At 33.2% G+C, this 17417-nt stretch overlaps 9 protein-coding genes across 9 annotated transcripts; 5 read left to right on the top strand and 4 right to left on the bottom strand. All coding sequences in view use genetic code 6, as the record gives it.

Annotated features, from left to right (window-relative positions):
• Nucleotides 1-236: 236 nt before the first annotated feature.
• SS50377_24873 (Transmembrane domain-containing protein) lies at nucleotides 237-836 on the bottom strand (the record flags this gene model as incomplete). Its single annotated transcript, XM_067908712.1, has 1 exon — nucleotides 237-836. The coding sequence occupies one exon, from the start codon at nucleotides 834-836 to the stop codon at nucleotides 237-239; it is 600 nt and encodes a 199-aa protein (XP_067763533.1).
• Nucleotides 837-1248: 412 nt separating this feature from the next.
• SS50377_24872 (uncharacterized protein) lies at nucleotides 1249-1578 on the top strand (the record flags this gene model as incomplete). The annotated part of the gene is made up of 1 exon (XM_067908711.1): nucleotides 1249-1578. The coding sequence occupies one exon, from the start codon at nucleotides 1249-1251 to the stop codon at nucleotides 1576-1578; it is 330 nt and encodes a 109-aa protein (XP_067763532.1).
• A 294-nt stretch (nucleotides 1579-1872) lies between these two features.
• SS50377_24871 (uncharacterized protein) lies at nucleotides 1873-2253 on the top strand (the record flags this gene model as incomplete). Its single annotated transcript, XM_067908710.1, has 1 exon — nucleotides 1873-2253. One exon carries the CDS (start codon nucleotides 1873-1875, stop codon nucleotides 2251-2253), a length of 381 nt encoding a protein of 126 aa, XP_067763531.1.
• A 75-nt stretch (nucleotides 2254-2328) lies between these two features.
• Nucleotides 2329-3837, top strand: SS50377_24870 (uncharacterized protein; the record flags this gene model as incomplete). Its single annotated transcript, XM_067908709.1, has 1 exon — nucleotides 2329-3837. The coding sequence occupies one exon, from the start codon at nucleotides 2329-2331 to the stop codon at nucleotides 3835-3837; it is 1509 nt and encodes a 502-aa protein (XP_067763530.1).
• A 34-nt stretch (nucleotides 3838-3871) lies between these two features.
• Nucleotides 3872-6496, bottom strand: SS50377_24869 (uncharacterized protein; the record flags this gene model as incomplete). The annotated part of the gene is made up of 1 exon (XM_067908708.1): nucleotides 3872-6496. One exon carries the CDS (start codon nucleotides 6494-6496, stop codon nucleotides 3872-3874), a length of 2625 nt encoding a protein of 874 aa, XP_067763529.1.
• A 27-nt stretch (nucleotides 6497-6523) lies between these two features.
• Nucleotides 6524-6799, bottom strand: SS50377_24868 (uncharacterized protein; the record flags this gene model as incomplete). Its single annotated transcript, XM_067908707.1, has 1 exon — nucleotides 6524-6799. One exon carries the CDS (start codon nucleotides 6797-6799, stop codon nucleotides 6524-6526), a length of 276 nt encoding a protein of 91 aa, XP_067763528.1.
• Nucleotides 6800-6865: 66 nt separating this feature from the next.
• On the top strand, nucleotides 6866-7192 carry SS50377_24867 (uncharacterized protein; the record flags this gene model as incomplete). Its single annotated transcript, XM_067908706.1, has 1 exon — nucleotides 6866-7192. One exon carries the CDS (start codon nucleotides 6866-6868, stop codon nucleotides 7190-7192), a length of 327 nt encoding a protein of 108 aa, XP_067763527.1.
• Nucleotides 7193-8507: 1315 nt separating this feature from the next.
• SS50377_24866 (uncharacterized protein) lies at nucleotides 8508-8711 on the bottom strand (the record flags this gene model as incomplete). Its single annotated transcript, XM_067908705.1, has 1 exon — nucleotides 8508-8711. One exon carries the CDS (start codon nucleotides 8709-8711, stop codon nucleotides 8508-8510), a length of 204 nt encoding a protein of 67 aa, XP_067763526.1.
• Nucleotides 8712-9874: 1163 nt separating this feature from the next.
• Nucleotides 9875-16180, top strand: SS50377_24865 (Transmembrane domain-containing protein; the record flags this gene model as incomplete). The annotated part of the gene is made up of 1 exon (XM_067908704.1): nucleotides 9875-16180. One exon carries the CDS (start codon nucleotides 9875-9877, stop codon nucleotides 16178-16180), a length of 6306 nt encoding a protein of 2101 aa, XP_067763525.1.
• Between the last annotated feature and the right edge of the window lie 1237 nt (nucleotides 16181-17417).

Below are 17417 nucleotides of genomic sequence, written 5' to 3'. Positions count from 1 at the left end.
TTAACTTGTATCTCACGCGGGTAGTCCACCGAGCTGATGTACTCGCGCGATTAGACTAAACACAGATAGTAGTATATTATTTATAAACTACAAATTGTGATAATTTCAAGGGTTTAATGATAAAAATATTATGTCAAGAATTAATGTAAAATCAATCTATTCAATCATTCATAGCATAAATACATACATTAATATATACTAATCAATTTTAAAGAAAAATATATAACAACAATCACTCATACTTAAATATAGCTAACATTATTTTCCTGCCTATCTGCATCACAACACATTGTAAATAAGTTACAACATCTGCATCCACAGAATCCATCGCAACAACACCAAATACAAATAGTGAGAATAACTAGGAATAATAAGACAGCAATTACTAAAATAGCTACCATTAAATCCATATTATGATATAAAAATCCATTGGCTAAATTGTCATATGAAGTGGAGTCTATACAGGTTACTTATTATTGATCGGATATTACTATGTTAAACAGAGACTCATGGTATTTAGTACCTATATTTGTCGTGGTAGCTTTATTTTTGATATTAAAAGAAAGACATTTTTAACCATCAGTTCTTGTTGCAATTTGGGCAATTCCAGGTAGCTCGAACTTAAAATAAGTAGATTCAATCTTAATTGGTTCGCCAATACTAGTAAATGTAGTACTTTTTTCTTCTTCATGATAAACAAACTTAGAAAAGCTCATTGTTACTTATAAAATATCAGCCGTAAATATTGCAATTACTGTGATAAAAATAGCTATAATCAAGCTATAAATCAGTCTAGAGCACATATTTTTGAAGTAAGAGCAATAAGAGTAATGCATTGGTGGAATGGTTATAAAGAGAGTTTAATAAAGAGAAATTTAAAATTAGTTATTATACTATATGAAATATATTTAAATAAAATTACTAATTTTATACAAACCACAATTTATACTAAAATGGTTAAATTATAATTCTATTTTATAATATTATAATTTAAAGTTATGAAAGTGAAATGGTTTTAACGATTTCATTATTTTAGTCAAAATAGTTGTATTATTATTTTATCTTATGTTCAAATATCGATAAATGCATAATATTGTAGTTAAATATAACGGATTAGATATCTTGCATCCTAGATAATGTTTATCAAAAATAAAACTAGTGAAATATGAATAGATTTTTATAAGATAAAAAATATATGATATATAAGTTCTGATAATCTTACACTTTATTTCCACTTTAAATCAAAAAATGAAACTTACTATTTCTTTTGAAGCAACTACTAAGGATACTGAAGTACCTGATAATAAGAAAACTGTGTAACAATTAGCTCCAATTCTTGCTAAAGCATTTAAATTAGATTCTAAAATTGAAATTTTAAATGATGAAAAAGTATTAGATCTTAAAGCCGAAGTTACTGAAGGTATGAAGCTTACAATAAAAGAAGTTAAAGATTCTAAGGCTACAAAAGAAGAGAAAGATGAAGAGTAATATGAAGCTGAATATGAATATGAAGAAAGTGGTGCTTATGAAAGTGGTTCCGCCTATGATGAAAAGTCAGCAGAAGATTATTCGGGTTGATTTTATTTACTATTTATTTCTATTCATGTTTAGACTCATATAAAGTCTTAGTAAGAATTTCACAATTCAATCTAATAGAAAATAGTCTTATATTCTACACACTAAGTTGATCAGTGTATTTACTAAATATTAGTCGTTTAATATTAAATATATTGTGAAAGGGAGATAGATCTTGCATATTCAACGTTTATTAATAACTAATGTTAAGATTTGATTATTTTATATAAAATATGAAATATAATATTATATGTTATTTCATCCACTTTAATATTTCCCTTCCACCTATTTAATAAAATGAAAGTTTATGTTACTTTAGATGATATTACTAAGGAAATCGATCTTGCTGATAACAAAAATTAAGTTGAATCTGCTAAAAAAGTTATCGCCAAGCATTTTAAAGTTTCCTGGATTCGTTAAAGACTTTTTAAGGAAGATGGAACTGAAGTTAAAAATGATGACTTTTTAAACGAAGGTGATGACCTTAAAATGAAAGCTGTCGATAAAGACATAGCAATTAAAGAGCAAATGGAAGAAGTTTATGAATATGAGGAAGTTTATTATTATGACGATGAATCAGAGTCTGCTTCTTAATATGATTAATATGACGACGATGATTCTGATGATGAGGAAGGTGATGAAAGCTCAGATAATGCTCATCGTGCAGCTGATATGTGATGAAGAATATTTTCAATTTTATTTTTAGAATTTATTTATCTGTATAATATTCAATATAAGTTACTATATCTAAAAATGTAAATTGCAGTTATTACTTCAATCTATAGTTTTGAGACTAATAAGGAAAATATATTGACCTCTAGTATAAATGAAACTCTTTCAGAACCATTAAAATCTGTTTCATCGGGGATTCTAGATTTAAATAATAACACTGTATTTACTTAGTCTGACATTAATGCGAAAAATTTGGGATTTTTTACTTATTGCGAAGATTTAACGATATAGAATGGTATATTTAGAATTTAGTTATAAAATTCAAAAGCATTCTCCACATTTGTTTATTGTGCAAATGCCAAAAAATTAATTTTAAAAAATATTATTGTTATATATATTGGTAGGACTAATGCAGCATCGTTAAGCCTAACTTAGATTTGTTAAGAATGTTAACTAACATTTGTCCAAATAGGCGGTAATATTTTTGCGGAAAATTAATTTTCTTTATTATCTGCAGAAGTTTTTAATGGAAATATTACTAAATTATATATTAGTTTATAGTCAGATGCGAATTATTTCTTAGGTTTATCCTAAACGGGGAATATTAATATTTATTAATTGGCTATGCAAAATACTGTTTAAAGTAAAAATTAAATAAATTTATTAGGATAAATCGTTGGAAATATTAAAGAAAGTTACATTTAGACGATTATTCTCAGCTAAGTTAATGTGGTAATAGGCACGTAAGGTTTAGATTTTGTTAATATTAGGATAAGTACATAGTTATAATTTTAACTTTTACAGCTTCCAACTTATAAATCTGTATTAACTGGGCTTATTAGTAATACCAATATATAAAATAATTAGTAATTTCTGATTTTAAATGATTAATAGCTAAAATAACAATAAAATTATCATGATTTTGATTTAATCCTATATTAATTTTACGACAATAATTTTCCAAGGTTTAAAGATTTTATTTTAATTAATGATATTGTAAAAGTTAACTCAAATAAATGCGATACAAAATGTATTTGCATAGTTTTATCTTCAAAAGAACTATTGAACAATATATTAATTTTAAAAGAAGAGTCACTTTGTAAGGAAACTCTGAGTATAGGAATTATTAGTGGAATTACTTTTTTAGTAGTATTTATTTTAATTATCATTATTTTAATTATTGTATTTATCATAGCATACAAAAAGAAGCCTTAAAGAATTGAAATTTATAAATGTGAACACTAACAAGAAACAGAAATATCAGTGAACAAAGATTAATCTACAGTTTTAAGGAAAAATAGTACTTTCGCATAGATTCCTAATAATAAAACAACAATAATTGAATAACAAGATGTAGCAAATAAACTTCGCTCAGTCTAATCGCGCGAGTACATCAGCTCGGTGGACTACCCGCGTGAGATACAAGTTAACCTGGTTAGCTTGCAGACAATGAAGATGGCAAAAAATACAGGATTTACCGGTAGTAGTAGTGATGGGGAGGAGATAGTAACCCACCTACCAGGAAATACCATCATCATGGATCGATAGCTTTAGCGAATCGAGTGTAACTCGGACCATGAGGACGTATGAGGTGTAATTTAGTGAGTTTATCTAGTACAATCAGTCACTGCCCGTAGATTGACTCCTTTACCCCCTTAAATTGACTCCGGAGGTCCTAAAGCGCCAGACTTTGTACGTCTGTTATATTATCTGCAATCGCAATTGTTTCTTGTAGTACCTATTCTTATTTAAACTAGGAACTAAATTTATCTAACGAATGTTACATCTCTGCCAAACCACACCTCAACACACCTAGTTTCCGCTCCTGTGTTACAGTTTCATCCTGTAACCGATAAATAAACTGCTTTTATTTCTCCCCGTTACCACGCATTATAGCTATTTCTTGACTTACGTTCTCCACCTTTCCCTAGTCGCAGGTGGCCTCGAGTCGCAGTTTCGTCGTAGAGTCAATAAGGCTGGAAATTGAGTGCCGGATGCTGATCTGCTCTTCTTCGAGGTGGTCTTACTTACTTACCACCTTGTCGATAGTTTGCGTGAAGTTAGATTTGTGGAGGAACAGGTTCTCTGTAATCTCGGAATACTTCGTTAGCTTAGACCCAATCGTTTCAAGCTGCGCGGTGTGCGTGTCTGACGCATCCCCTATAGTTTAAAGCTGATTCGTAGACTATATCATTGCTTCCTCTTGCTTCAGCTGGAATAGGCGTTCCTGGTCGACAAGCTTCCCAGTAAAGTCGCTAAACCGCTCTATAATTTCTCTCTGTGACGTCTCTATGACGCGAAACTTGGTCTGCACCTAGTTTAGGGACTATAACTCTTGCCGGAAGCTTTGTTGGAAAGTATTGATGCTGGCCTTCACCAGATTGAGCTGCTCCTCCGCCTAGTCGTCGACGATGCTAAGCTGGTCGGCCTTCTGCAGACTCTGGCGCGTTTGGTCCGTCAGCTCCTACAGAGTGGTGTTAGTGCGCTCGGCAAACTTGTCGTGGCGCTCACCCGCCTTGCTGAGCCTGACCTTTAGCTTGGAGACCTCGTCGAGGATGAGTTGCACCTCGTCCTTGGTTTTGCGGAACAGCTGCTGCTGGAGCATCAGCTGGCGGTTCGAATCCAGTTTGACCTTCTTGCCTGCCTTTGGCTTTCCTACCTGCCGCATGGGCTCTATCTGGCTGAAGTCGTCCATTGGGACCGCGTGGTAGTCCTCCAGCTCTTCCAGGCTCGTCGGCTGGTTGACGATCGTCTGGATGAGCTCCGCGGTGTGGTTCTGTCCGTGCACTATCATGGTCTCCTACCCCGTGAGGCGCTCATCTAGATCCCGGAGGTGCCCCGCGAGCTTGTTGAGTGTCCCCTGGAACTATATGGTGTCGAGCTCCACTTTCTTCTGGATCAGGTCGTTCATGCTTTGCACGTTCACCCGCTCGATGTGGTCCGCCAGCCGCAGCCTCATCTCCTGGTACTGCTGCACCTGGCGCGAGACGATCTGGCTTGCCTCAAAGTTGCTCTGCTTAGTGGACATCAGCACGCTCTGGATCTCATCGAAGCACTCCTTATACTTGTCACCCAGCATGGTGCTGACGGCCTCCTGGGACTCTAGTTTGAGCAGAATCTTCTCCTGGTTGTCGCTGATGTCGTCCACACGGACGTAGTATGACTGGATCTTGCTCTGCTGGATGAACTGCTGGTACTCCATCTTAAACTGCTGGAAGTGGCACTCCGCCTCCTCCTTCTGCGTCTGCACCAGGGCCACGCGCTCCTTCACCGCCTTCAGGTCGTGCGTCGTCTGCTCTGCATGCAGCCGTGCCGAGGACATGAATGCGGCGAAGCGCTGGGATTCTGCCTCCACGTTCAGGTTCACCTGGCCCTGGGTCTCCTGCAGGAAGCGCTGCTGCGCCTGCACAGCGTCCACCTTGGCCAGCCAGTCGTCCCGCACCTGCTGCAGGCCTCGCTCGCTGCGCTGCAGGTCCTCCTCGAAGTGGTCCAGCCGCAGGGCCGTGCGCTCTGAAATCTGTGCCGTCTGCTGGGTGTGCAGGGTCGTGCGCTGCTCGATGAGCTAGTGGGTGATCTGCTCGTTCTGCACCAGCTTCTCGTCCAGCTGCTGCAGCTTCTGGTCGAACAGCGCCGCCTGCTTCTGCAGCAGGGCCTCGATCTCCGCGGGGGAGCTGCCGTGTTGGAGGGCAGCCGCGGCCTTGCTCTGCACCGCCGCCGGCGCGCCGTGTTCCCCCATCAGGAAATGGTTGTACACGCCAGAGCGTTTCAACACCTGTTTGAGCACCGCGATCTGGCTCTGCTGCTTGAGCTCGCGCCGCAGCGCCTGGGCCTGCATGTCCTGCAGCCGGCCCTCGAAGCGCTTCAGGATCTGCGCGAACTCCAGGAAGTCCCCCTGGAACTCCTTGATCTGCCGCCCGGTGTCCTTCTTGTGCTGGCTCAGCGACTCCTTCTCGACGCGCCGCTCCTTCTAGATCAGCGTGAAGCCCTCCTTGAGGTTGGTGAAGTTCTCCGCCACCTTCTGGCGGAACACCGTCACGTTGGTCTGCGCGATCTGGTGCGTGAGGTCCCGGAGTAGGTCGTCATGGGCGCGCTGGTGCGAGCGGATCGCCTCCAGCTCTTGCCCCAGGTTGTGGGGGTGCACGGCCGGCGGGGTCAGCGGCTGGCGGATTTCGTTCAGGATCTCCTCGTTCTAGAGCAGGAACGACGAGCCCTTCAGGTTCCGGCGGGACGAAGTCGACCGCGGGGGCATTTAATTTTTGCCGAATTGGCTATATTATCACATACTAATGCGGCAGGTGGCAATGGCGCCTGCTGGACTTCGGGCAGCGGCGCCCCCGAGGCAGCCCGTTCGGTCATCCCCGCATGGTGGGAGGTGGGCACGATACCAGCGCACCAGGTGCAGTCGCGCGCCAGCTGTGTGGCCAGCCCGGAATTTGGCAGGGTATGTCACTCCCTGGCCGCTCGTTTCTTCCAGTGCACCCGCCAGAGCGTACTACGCGGCTTGCTCTGCAGGTATGGCATCCCAGCGGGGCTGGGGGGTAGCTGCGCTCATCCGCCCGGTCCCAGAGATGTGTGCCACTGCAACCAAGCCCACGCGGTGCCCCTGCGAACCCCAGAAATGGACAGGCCCTGCTACGAGGTGTTCCGGCTCAGCGACGACCGCATCACGGTGCTGAAGTCCCGCGGGCTGCGCTTCGGCCACGACCTCCTGGTCAGCCTCTTCTCTGCACCGCGGCCGCAGGTCATCGCCACGAGGCTGGCCCTCAATGGCGTGGAGTTTGACGTGCTGGTGGTCGAGCCTGGCTACCTCCAGGGCCGCGCAGGGGACCTAGGCTTCGCCGCCACGCAGCGGGGGGAGTGCTTCAAGATCATCGTCTTCCGGTTCCCCATCCAGGTGGCCGAGGCCTTCGCGGTGCTGGAGGGCATTTCAATCCCGTCTGTCTGAACCCAGCACCCAGAATTATTAGCAGCCGAACCCGTGCGCAGTAGGTTTGCCTTGGAACACGCGCAGGCTTTATGGCACCCGCAGCTATCGGCCTGCGCGGATGCAGCGAAGTTACCACAAGTAAGCGCAATTGGGAATACACCCCAGGTACCTAGCATGTTCGTTAGGCCGCTTCGTGGGGCTTCACCACATCAGAGAGATTTACCTGTAATATTTGGAATGTAATTAAAATTGAAATTTAATCACATTTAAATCACAAGAAATATATGAATTGTTGTTAATAAATTTTATAGACGAAACAATAATCAAAAGTAATGATTTGTAATTAATATAAGTAAGATTTTTGAAAAAAATTACACTTGACCGTTATGATTATTAATCCTACACACAAAAATTTTTAAGTCTAAAATAACATAATTACATTCTATACAACGATATATCCATTTTTAAAAATAATAACTATTCTCTGATTTTTCATGTAGAAATTATTATTAATGCATATAAAGCAAGGATACTGATAAAACGATGAATAGTTATAAATTTATGCTTGATTCTTTGTAAAAATATGTAAATATGTCCAAAAATTATAGATTAACAAACATCTAAGATGGTAAATACTAGATATTAACCTAAAGAAATTCAGTCAAAAGATATAGACTTTTAAATTAGTTATAACTTTAATAGAATCTAGTTGTACTTAGATAATATACGAATACTAATTTAATCGATTTTATTATTCTTAGTCAGATTAACTGGTTTACCCATACTTTCATAACCTATTGAATTACTAAAATACTACAATAAAACTTCTGTTTTAAGCAAAGAAAACAATCTGACTTTTATTAAAAACATATTTAAAATTAAAATTTATATAAAATCTAGTTTATTACTGCCAATATTTCAAGTTATCAATGTAAATGGTTCATTAATTATATGTAAAATAATATTCTATGATAAATTTCCCTTTAGATAAAAATTCATACAAAATAAAAGATGGTATGTTTGATCTTTTTTTTAATTTTTAGTATCATTTATCAATAAGCGACTTATCGGTTATTTATGAAATAAAAGATTTTAAGTTCATTATCATTTGAATATTATGATTTAAGACTATAATAAGGATGCTATACTACTTACTAGCATTAAGAAGTGTAGATATATCGATAAATTCATTTGTATACTCTTACACAGTATAAAATTTATTGAATTAATCTATACTTCATTTAATAATCTCTTAATATTAAAAAATTAGTTATAAAATCTAAGTATAAGGAAAAATTACAGGTCAAATAAAATCACGATCACGTTAAAATAATCACTTAGTATATTGCTTAATCAATATCGGTCTAACCCTGTCAAAATCAATAACTTATAAGTCGTTTTTGAAGCTAAAATTTTCGTTTTCGAACAAGTCTATGAAATCGCTATCAGATGCAATTGGTCTCATAGCATCAGCCTACTAAGATAACTATATCGATATCTTCATAAGCTTAACTGATGATCTAATTACCTTTTTCATTAAATAGAAAGAATGAATACATTGATTATTATTACGATAATTTGGTTCAATATTTTTAAATAATTTTTTAATTAATATATATTAGTGTATTTAAACTATTATATTTTATTGTATTCTAAATTACACATTGGTCAATGATTAATAGTTTATATAGACATATTTTAATATTAATAAATACAATGTGTTCTGAAAATACAACCAAATAATTTTTACTGTATACATTTTTATATTGAAATCTATTAAACTAGTTCTAATAATTAATTAATTCTAGATTGTAGCTTAAAGAAACTGATAAATATTAATTGAATTATATTTGTATTTTATCTTGTAAGGTAGGTTTTACGTATCTGTTTATGATATTAACTGTTAATAATGTATAATATAAATATATTGCTTGAGCTATCAAAATGGAAAGTTATTAGTATAATCTTCAGTTATTTCCTTCATATTACAGTAATTAATAACTCCATATATTTTGCTTATATTAATAAATTATTATGTAGAATAATCCAATTATATTTAGTACTAATAAGTTTATTTAATTATATAACAATACAAAAATGAAGTTTATTCAATACCCTAGTATAACTTGAGTTCCATATGAAATACTATTATAACTGGTACCTTAAACATATCATGAATTTGTCATCACTAAGTTATCCCTAATTTTCCAAAATTTGTATCATATTTATAAAATATACTTTATCTTACAGCTCGTATTATAATTTGAAGGTCCAGATTCTAATTCTATTGCAAAATAGTATAATAGATATAATAAATCATATATCATCCTATGTCCTTTAATCATAAAATAATAGTGTTTACCAGAGTTAATTTAGAACTATGATAATATACAATAATTGAATCTATTTATAATAGAAGAATTAATACTTATTGTTAATAAATTTTATTAGTAACTTATATAAATATCAGATAAATTAGACAGAACTTACTAGATCAAATATAAGTTTAATACTTTATATATTTGACTTCAAAATATTTGAGATTGGTATATTATAAGCTTACAGATAATATATCAATTATGTTAAATTCAAATTAATTACAAATAGTATAACACATATACTTATATCTTTATCCAGTTTTTTTAAGTTTTTTTACATTATAATAGTTATATTATATATACTGATATTAATAACTAATAAATGATATGCATATTATAAATAATTTTGATCAACTCCTAGGAAGAATTAGTCAATATAAATGCGAATAATAAACTTGAATATGCTATTAACAGAGATTTTAATATTTAATTGGTAGACTCTCACTTGATCGATAGTTTCGAAGGATATTTATCTGGAGCGCGACATATTATTACTATTACCATGCTTTCAGAAAGTTTTCATTTAATCACGATAAATAAAGCAAAAATACAGGATATTAACATTTAAATCATCTCAGATATATTAGTTACGGATTCTTTTTCGCTTATAGAAACTTCTATAGACTCATAAATTTCAAATACTTACCTGCTACTAAATACGACTAAAACCTCCATGAACATAAATGTATCATTTTTTAAAAGTTTTACAAATTCAGATATTAAAAACTCATTCTTCTTTATTCATGCTTTTTTTAATACATTCGTTGATTCTTAGTTCATGTTAGCAATTGATACTCCTAAGTCAACATTCACAAACCTGAATATTACAGAAATTTTGTATAATCTCCAAACTTTAACTAATTTTTTTAATTTAGGTAATGCCAACCATATATTTATCACACAAACCCTCATTTAATGCTATAATATTTCTGGCCTTGCATTCAAGAGTACAGGCACTATTAAAAATATAATTATTTACTAGAACATTACCGAGGTTTAGTTTACGACTGGGTTATCTATAGAATCTTCAGGAGATATTAGTTAAATTTAATTATCAATGCATGCTTCATAAAATATAAAATAGTTTACTATATCTGGATTAACTCAAAAGTTAGGTGCAAATTTAAAGCATATTTATTTTTAGCTTAATGTCGATATAGGAGGAATTTAAGATAACAATGTAATTTAGCTCTATTAATCGTAAAATTAGAATTTAGATATTAGTGATATTTCCATCAGGATAAATATATTTGACTAGCGTTCCAAATTAATCGTTAACACTTTAGGGAAAAGCATTTAAAACTAAGAATTTAAAAATGTATCAATTTAAATTATTTAAGAGGCTGAAGAGCTAGATAACTAAATCTTTAATACTGTTGAGATACTTGATAAAGTTACATTTATTAATTTTTATATGATGTTTGAAAGTAATGCAAATATATATTTAGGGTATTAATATCATTATGGGTTAGCAGAAAAAGCGGTATACATGAAAGTATAAAACGCTGTTATTGTTTAAATATATGATGTTGAAAATATTAATAACTAATTTCAAATATTTGGTCTATTTAATAGCTCTATATCATCATAAATTACTAATTTATCAATCCGATTATAATGCACATTTGGTAATTAAGATTCTAAATACGATAATATATTTGGTGGGTTAGGCTAAACTATAGTCGATAATATGTGTACAAATATAGTTTTATAAATCATGTTATTTTCGTAGCCTTAACTACTAGATTATCATGGTATCTCATAATAGGTAAACGGAACTACTTTAGATTCCATAAATATTTATGGTGAATTAAATCTGGATGATATCTCAAGTATTTAAGGTATTTCCTCAATCATATTCAAGTGTAAGTTACAACATATATTACTAAATATTTATTATAATGCAGTAAACACAGCGATTTGCAATATTTTAGGAAGCTAAATTCTAGAAACCGAGGTTCTCTACTTTGTTGAGTTAACTTTATATTAAAAATGCTAAAAAGACGTTTAATATTACGAAACCTTCTCAAATTCATTAATTGTTGATTCAGCAATCCTAGAAGGCGTGCTTAAAGGCAAAGAGGTAGTCGATGCCGATGTTTTGAAAACTGGCAATTTAGCGTATGCATTGGTTCTTACTGGACATTGGGTAACCAATCCAACACTTAGCTAGGGCTTCGTTTTCTTGAAAAATCTATTTACATCTTAGACCAAAAACACTCTATAGACTAGAGAAACTCCCATATTTCCGTTTTCATAGACATTAAACGGAACGATTTTTCTATTAAATTAGTTTAAAATCTACTTCAACAATGGTTCGTCCATTTTTGATGGAAATAGCACCAGTTGCAATATTGGCATTGGGGGATCTATATGCACAAGCTACAATTGTCAGCCTGGATTTTGCAAAAATGGAGGATCCTGCACTACGAAATCTGGTTGCAGCTGCCTACCCGGAAATTACGGCCCCACATGCGAGAGTAACTTCTGCGGTAGCTGCAAGGGAGGATCCTGCGCAGCTCCTAAGCTGAACGCCCTGCCAGGCTGCGAAGGAGACCAGAAAACAACGTGTAAAAACGGTGTCGAAGCGGACAACTTCTGCGTATGCTAGGACGGATATTTCACTGAAAACGAGCTCTGCAGTGGTTTTGCGTGCGACAGCGACAGGACCTGCAACGGCTAAACGTGCAACAGCGGGAGCTGCATATGCCAGATGCCCCTCAGCGGGTTAAGCTGTCAATTCTGTATCGGAAATGATATAAAGTGCCAGAAGGAGTGCACGAAGGGAAACTGCTAATATGGAAGCACCTGCGTGTATTTAAACGCGCAGTTAGTGGAATACCAATGCTCTTCTTGTATCAATAATAGGGCGCCGCCGCTGTGCGTAGACTGTAGAACTAACTTCATCAAAATTGAAAATTTGTGCTTTAGCATATGCAATAATTGCAAAACAGGGATCTGCTACTTCCTGAACAGTTGTTCCAGCAAGGACCCAGCTCTATGCGCATTTTCGTGCAAATCATGCAATGTGGGTGTTTCTGGTAGCAAGTGCAATATCTGCTCAGCTGACTATTAATATTACAATTTTAATTGTTATTAGAAGCTTAATTAGGATACTTATTTTGGGGTTTGTTTCAACTTTGAGGGAGCGGTAAAATGCATAAGTTGCGTAGAAAAATATATTTTGTATAATAACTAATGTTTGGCGGCATGCTCGAAAGAGAATTGCTAGTATGGTGACTGTTAAGAAGATTAAACCTGTTTGTGCAATGAGTTCTTTTAAGGGCCTTCTTGCGATTCTTGTCAGAAGGGCGCAATATTTTTTAATAATTTGTGCTAATTAGAGTGTGCAGATTGTAATGGATAATGTTTTTATACAAAAGATGGTGATATATCGTGTATTGTATGCTTTGATAATTATATGGGTCAAGATTGCCTCGAATGCTAAGAAGGGTTTATATTTGAAAATAAATAATGCTTATAAAAATGTGAGTTATGCAATGGTAATGATTGTGTGATTTAAGGTGGTGTAGAACTCTGTTTTGATATGTGTTTTACAGGTTATATTGGTGATTCATGTAAGGAGTGTGATAATACTAACGGATATTTCTTTGCATTTGATGGTTGTTATAAAAAATGTGACACTTGTATTTATGGTGAATGCTTTTATATCGACGTTAACAGTGTGATATGCGCAAGATGTTATGATAATAGAGCTGGGACATAATGTAATAACTGTTTAAACGGGTTTATTCTAGCCTTGGATAAATGTTAGGAGTAAATAACAGAAGATTCTTGTTATCTACTTAATGATGGTACGCTAAGTTGTATTTCTTGTATAACTGGTAAAGTTTTAGTTGGAAATACGTGTCTCGAAATTTGTGTAAATCCTGTGTGTTAAGGTACTTGTTATCTTACTGATAAATCATATATTTGTCAAGATTGTTATAACGGATTTATTTTAATTGATTAAAAATGCTATGAGTTAACAGAAAATCCCCGAGGTGATTGTTATATTAAGAATGATGAAGTAATATGCATTTGCTATCCTGGTTTTTTTGAAAAATAATGTAATTCTTGTATTGGGATAATTAAAGATGATTAATGTTTTATTAAAGATGATTCAATAAATACTGGTACTTGCTATAAAAATACATTAAATGAATTCGATAAATTTTGTGAAGAATGTAAGTATAATTATTAGCCTCCATTATGTAAAGAATGTTCACCAGGTTATGAGATTGACCCATCTACTTTAACTTGTGCAGTATGTTCTACTGGTTATATAAACTCAAGTTTGCTACCACCAGACAAATTAATTTTGATTGGGCCTAATAAATGTATAGCTTCATGTGTAAGCTGTATAAATGGAGATTGTTATTACTAAGGTGATATAATTTTCTGTTTGTCGTGCGAAAAAGGATATGATGTTGATACTCAGTGCCGAACTTGTGTCAATGGGTACACACTTTTTGGGTCGTATTGTATAAATATCGATGACTCAGGCTGTGGTGAAATTGGAATTGGAGAAAAATATTGTAAAGAATGTGAGGTGCATCTATAATCATTCAATTGTATAGAATGCTCTCTTAATAGCTAAAAACCTAACTGCTATCTACACTCAGAAGTAAATAAAGGAGAGTGTTATATATAGGGAGATTCAGTAATATGTACAGATGAGAGCTGCCTTATTCATATTATATAATCCAATGATTGTACGAAATGTTAATAAAATTTTTTACTGCATGATGGATCATGTTGGATACCTATTCCTCCAGAAAATAATAAAATGCGTGGTAATTGTTATGCTTCTGGCGAAAATATATTTTGTGAAAGTTGTTAGGCAAACTGGTCTGGTGCCGAATGTGATAAATGTTCTGATAGCAATATAGACTGTGATTGCATTGTTGAATCTTTTAATCAATGTTGTTGCCCTATTTAATATAGCATATCGGGCTTATGTTATATCAACTAACTAAATTAATTAATTTGTAGGTAATGTTTTAAGGATTATTTACTTGTGGATAATCTTTGTGTTAAAGTATCATCTAACAAGATAGATTCAATACTCTGGAGCATATCATCAATTTTAATTTTACTAATAATTATTGTTTTAATTATTCTATATTTCAAATTAAGCAAACATAAAAAATAAATAATATTAGTAAAATCGAAAAAAATTATAAAAAGGCTGAGCAGCAGATTAACATTTTTCATTTTAGCATAAATTCTTTCAGTTATTATCGCAATTTAAGACGTTTATATCAACAATTTTGGCATGTAAAATGCTGTAAATATAGTCTCAATGATCCCTATTTTAATCATATTCTTCTTTTCAGATATTCCAAATAAAAATGTATTCTTTTTTAATAAGACTTCACATTATTTTTTATTTGCTCTTATATCTTTATTAGATTTATGCTTTAACTATATCTAATTCGATGGTGTTCCAGAATTTTTATAAAACTTTGGCGAAGAGACATATAAGTTAGCTGGTCCTCCGGTGACGCTATTTTTGACAGTATTTTTTGGGGCTATGAAATTTACAAAGTAATAAAAGATATCAATTTTTGTTGGTATCGCTCTACCCCTTTTATTATAATTTTTGAATGCTATTACTGCTTTTCAAACTCATGGATACATATCAGAAGCTTCTCCAGGATCAGTTATATATGGATAAGTATTGATAGGTATTGCTATAGTTATTATAGGTGTAAAGTTTTACCTTTATGAAATAATTTTACTAAAATATGGTGAGATGGGTTCTATTAATAGACTAGCAATTTCTGCTTTACTTGTAAATGCATTTGTTGGATGCATCAATCCATCTTAAATGATAGATGCAATCCTAGACTATAAAATTTTCACATTTAGTGTTATTACTCAGCTGATTTTTAATGTCATTAATATCATCGTAATGATGCATCTTTCTGCTGTGGAATTTTCCATAAACCTTATTTCATCTGCAATTTGGGCAATTTTTATTACTTCCGTTGGGAGTTATTATTAAGCTTCTAAAAATCATTATGAAGAATCATATTTAGGTATTATTCTGAATATAATTTCGCTTGTAATCTTACTTTTTGCATTAATTTATTTCACAACGCATACATCTTTATGGTATTCCTAATCTAATGATATTCTGAAGCAAGACGAAAAGATTACAACAGGTGTAAAACCATTAATAAAATCATACATAAATTATCGAAAATAATTTGTTAATGCGACTTAATAACATTAATAAAGTAAAATTAACCCTATAGAAAATATGAAAGCCCTTAAGTTATATGATGAACTGAAACGCTCGTAAACTAAAGAACTATTATTTGTGAATAATTTAGAATCATTTCGTAGTTTCTCTAAACCAAATAATATACTTAGATAAAATTCAGTTAACTAACCATTATTCTAAGGTTCCTCATTGAAAAAAGTTGTCACTTGTAATAAGGATGTTAATGTTGTATGTGAAACACGTCCCATTAGAATGGATACAATATAATAACTGGTTATTGCCAACGATGAGGCTTACGAAAGTGTGCCAGAAGAGGGTCCTAAATTAACTTTTGACCAAATTAGGTAGAAGTTAAAAGATCTTTTAGATGAAGAAGATGAAGAATTAGTTTGGTGATTTAATGAATTTATACGAAATATAATTTTTACGGAGATAAAAATTAGTGATTTTATTTAAACTAAAAGTTGCAGAATTATTGAAAATAATATCTATAAAGTATTCAATTTATGAGGATTTAAACACCATTCCCTACTGTATTACTACTAATTGATACTTATTGAATACTATGTTATTCACATATTACATTGATAAAATCTGCAAATAGTAAAAGCTACAAAAATCAAGTACTTAGATACTGTGATAAAACCAAATTATTAACAATATATAACGTAGAAATTGACTAAATAATAAATAACATCATACTTTATTAATAATTAGTATTAGATATCTAACATATTCTATCATTATAAAATCTTACTGATCTATTTTTACATAATTATATATTATCTGTACCATATAATATTGATATAATGTACTGAACTTATGTTAAGAAATATACCTATTTTATGTATAATATAAGATGATTTATTATTAATAATGAGAGCATAATAAGTTTTTCATCATGTAGCCACACTTATATAATAGAAGAACGAACAACTTATTTCAGATTATCTTATTGAAGAACAATAAATATTTGATGATATGCTTTTTGACTAAAAATAGAATTATATGAAATAACTAAAAATTATTTTTTAGTCTAGTATTTAAGATAACCTAGAAGGCTAAATTAGAGCAGTTCTAAAATTTATTGAGTAGTTTTTATTAACAAACTTTTCTTTTGATCAGACCACAAAAATATTAGTAGGGTAGTTTAATTCTAAATATAAATCAGTTCAAAATGCTGTTTTTTAGTTAATTCTCTAGGTCTATTTTTGTTTTGATGAATAAAATTAATTATTTGAAGTAGCATTTACAAATATATAGTCAAAAAAGGATAAAATCTATGGCTTAGAACAGCTAGAAACTTTATTTCTAATTAAAGATTCCGTTTATTCTGAAATTATTTCATAAAATGACTGGGTTGTAGAATCTATATATAAAATTAATACAAATAATAAATCTTTTACTTCATTTTATCAAATATCAACTATTTTAAGTTAAAAATGTTATGATTTAGTAATTAAAGATATTTAAATTAAGAAAAAAGTATCGCATTTATTTAAATTTTTGTTAGAGAAATATTAAAATTAGCTGCATTCTGCATTTTCAAAATTAGTTAAGCACAATATATAATCAACTATCAATATATTTATATAAAAAGCGAATGAAAAAGATTTTGATTTTAATATTTTCC

The sequence above is a fragment of the Spironucleus salmonicida genome, chromosome 5 (assembly GCF_000497125.1).
Source record: "Spironucleus salmonicida strain ATCC 50377 chromosome 5, whole genome shotgun sequence".
NCBI lineage: Eukaryota > Fornicata > Diplomonadida > Hexamitidae > Spironucleus > Spironucleus salmonicida.
The sequence above is the reverse complement of the archived record's forward strand: the minus strand, read 5'-3'. Positions and strand labels throughout refer to the sequence as shown.